At 47.5% G+C, this 2193-nt stretch overlaps 1 protein-coding gene across 1 annotated transcript; it reads right to left on the bottom strand.

The window, feature by feature from the left end:
* Positions 1–309: 309 nt before the first annotated feature.
* LOC139453069 (histamine H3 receptor-like) lies at positions 310–1335 on the bottom strand. Its single transcript, XM_071234692.1, has one exon. The coding sequence runs from the start codon at positions 1333–1335 to the stop codon at positions 310–312; it is 1026 nt and encodes a 341-aa protein (XP_071090793.1).
* Positions 1336–2193: the final 858 nt, after the last annotated feature.

The raw sequence follows: 2193 nt of genomic DNA, 5'->3' as shown, positions 1-2193 counted from the left end.
AAGGTTTGAGACAAAGGTGGTCAAAAGGTTCGAGACAAAGGTGGTACATGGGTAGGAGAAAAAGTTTCGAGATAAAAACAAGATATGAAGGCAAAAGACAAAGGTGCTACAAATGTTATTTCAACTCGCGATATGTTAAAAAAGATAGTATGAAGGCAATCGTCACACATGAAAATCTCGTTTGACTAATCATATATCTTTCTAAATTATTGTTAATTATGTCATTATTAACACCGTACTTCATTGGGATGCTGGCTCAGTGCCCGCTGCAAACTGACATCTAGCAAAGCCATTGTATCCATCTGTGGGTCAAGCCGCGGTGTGTGTCGTTCCCTCGTGTCTGGTCGGGACCTTGCTGCACCGGAGGAGCTGGATGAAAGCGCTCCTGAAGCGCCGGTGGAGAAGGGGGTAGAGGGCGGGGTTGACGGTGGAGTTGAGCCACAGGATCCAGAAACTAACCTCATACAACACAGGATCCACACAGTCCCCACAGACACTCTTCACGAGAGCCAGGATTTCAAAGGGAAGCCAGCAGACGCCAAACACAAGCACTAGGATGAACAGAGAGCGCGCCGCCTTCTGATCGCGGGACACTGTCTGCGCACGAGCTGCGCGCATCTGCTGATTGTTTCCGGTAGACATCGACCCGGATGCGGAGGAATGGGCAATCGGTGCAATCCTGTTCCTACCGGCAAAAGAACGGGTCTGTTTCCTCAGGCGTAGGACAATCAGTATGTTGAATGTACCAACAACAACAAAGGGAATAGTAAATTCCATCATGGATCCAAACACAGCGTATTCCATGTTATAGAAGTAGGGCACCATGCATTGCTTGATTGGAATAACATCTTTGTTGATCCACATCTCCCAGAAAACAATGGCAGGGACGTACACTAACCCAGCTACCACCCACGGGGGAAGAATCATCACAAACAAAAGATTCCTACTCTGTTTTGCTCTGTATCGTAGAGGAAAAGCCACCTGTAAATATCGGTCGATGCTGATGACACACATATTAAGGGCAGATCCCGCAGGAGCGATGTAGTCCAATACGAGCCAGATCTTGCAGAAGGCCCTACCGGGTTCCCATACTCCTGTCAGCAGGTAGGGAATATAGGGCGGGATGCAGACACAACCAATCAAAAGGTCCGCGACGGCCAGGTTCAGGATGAAATAGTCGGAGAACCTCCTCAAGGAACTGTTAGTGACAAAGGCCAGGATGACAAGAAGATTACCTCCCGTTGTAAGGACAGCGATGACACCTGTTACTGTTGCTATGCCAACTATCTCTGTGGGGGTGAACAAGGCTGCATCTCCATCGGTATTGTTGGCCATCGTGGTAAATTGTTAACTCTGTCCTCTATAAGCCTATAGTTTCTCTTATACGCAACCCCACCTGCATTCATCAATGACAGCCAAATGACCACCTTGCACGTATTTAACCAGGTCAGTATTCTCCTCCTTTGGCCATGTGTAGACGCACTGCTCGATCCGGACTGTGGTGGCGGATAAGGCCAAAACGAACAGCTTCTGATACTCTTTCTTTACGTTCTCACAAAACGCGGTCCGAAGGATCCAACGGATAAATCATGTTTCACTACGTCTTCATAAAGAGAGCATCAGTCGCTTGTCCTATTGGAAGAAACTCGCACCAGGACGGGGGTGACGTCACCGTGAAGTATATAGCCATTAGTTATATAGAGCCATTGTGTATACAGATCTTCAAGAGCCTCGTCCGGGCATTTCGTCTTCCGTGGCTGTAATCAATTGGATAATAGAACCTGCTTGAACCTCGTGTTCAGTGTCGTGTCAGTATTATACACAGTTGACCGATCATTTAAACAGAAGGCACACAAGTCAGTTTCTGGAGGGTTTAATAAATACAGTCCTTGTGTTTTCATATGGGTATGGCTGAAAGCACCTCACTGTCAACAGAATGGTCTGACGATGAAGGCCTTTTCAACATGAACCTCGGTAATACGATGTCCCTCCAGCAAACAACGCACAGAAGACATGTGGCGTGTGTCAGGTCCTTTTGATAGAAAACAAAGCGAGCTGTGATTGCTGAAACAAAGATGTCAGAAAATGTATTTTGTACAAGCGAAGGTGCCTGAGGGGGGGGGGGGGGGGGGGGGGGGCTGGGGGGGCTGTGTAGAATATCAAATATCAATATCGGTTTCCAAGGAAACACAT

Source organism: Haliotis cracherodii, unplaced genomic scaffold (genome assembly GCF_022045235.1).
Source record: "Haliotis cracherodii isolate W230 unplaced genomic scaffold, xgHalCrac1.p SCAF_9, whole genome shotgun sequence".
Classification (NCBI taxonomy): Eukaryota; Metazoa; Mollusca; class Gastropoda; order Lepetellida; family Haliotidae; genus Haliotis; species Haliotis cracherodii.
The sequence above is the reverse complement of the archived record's forward strand: the minus strand, read 5'-3'. Positions and strand labels throughout refer to the sequence as shown.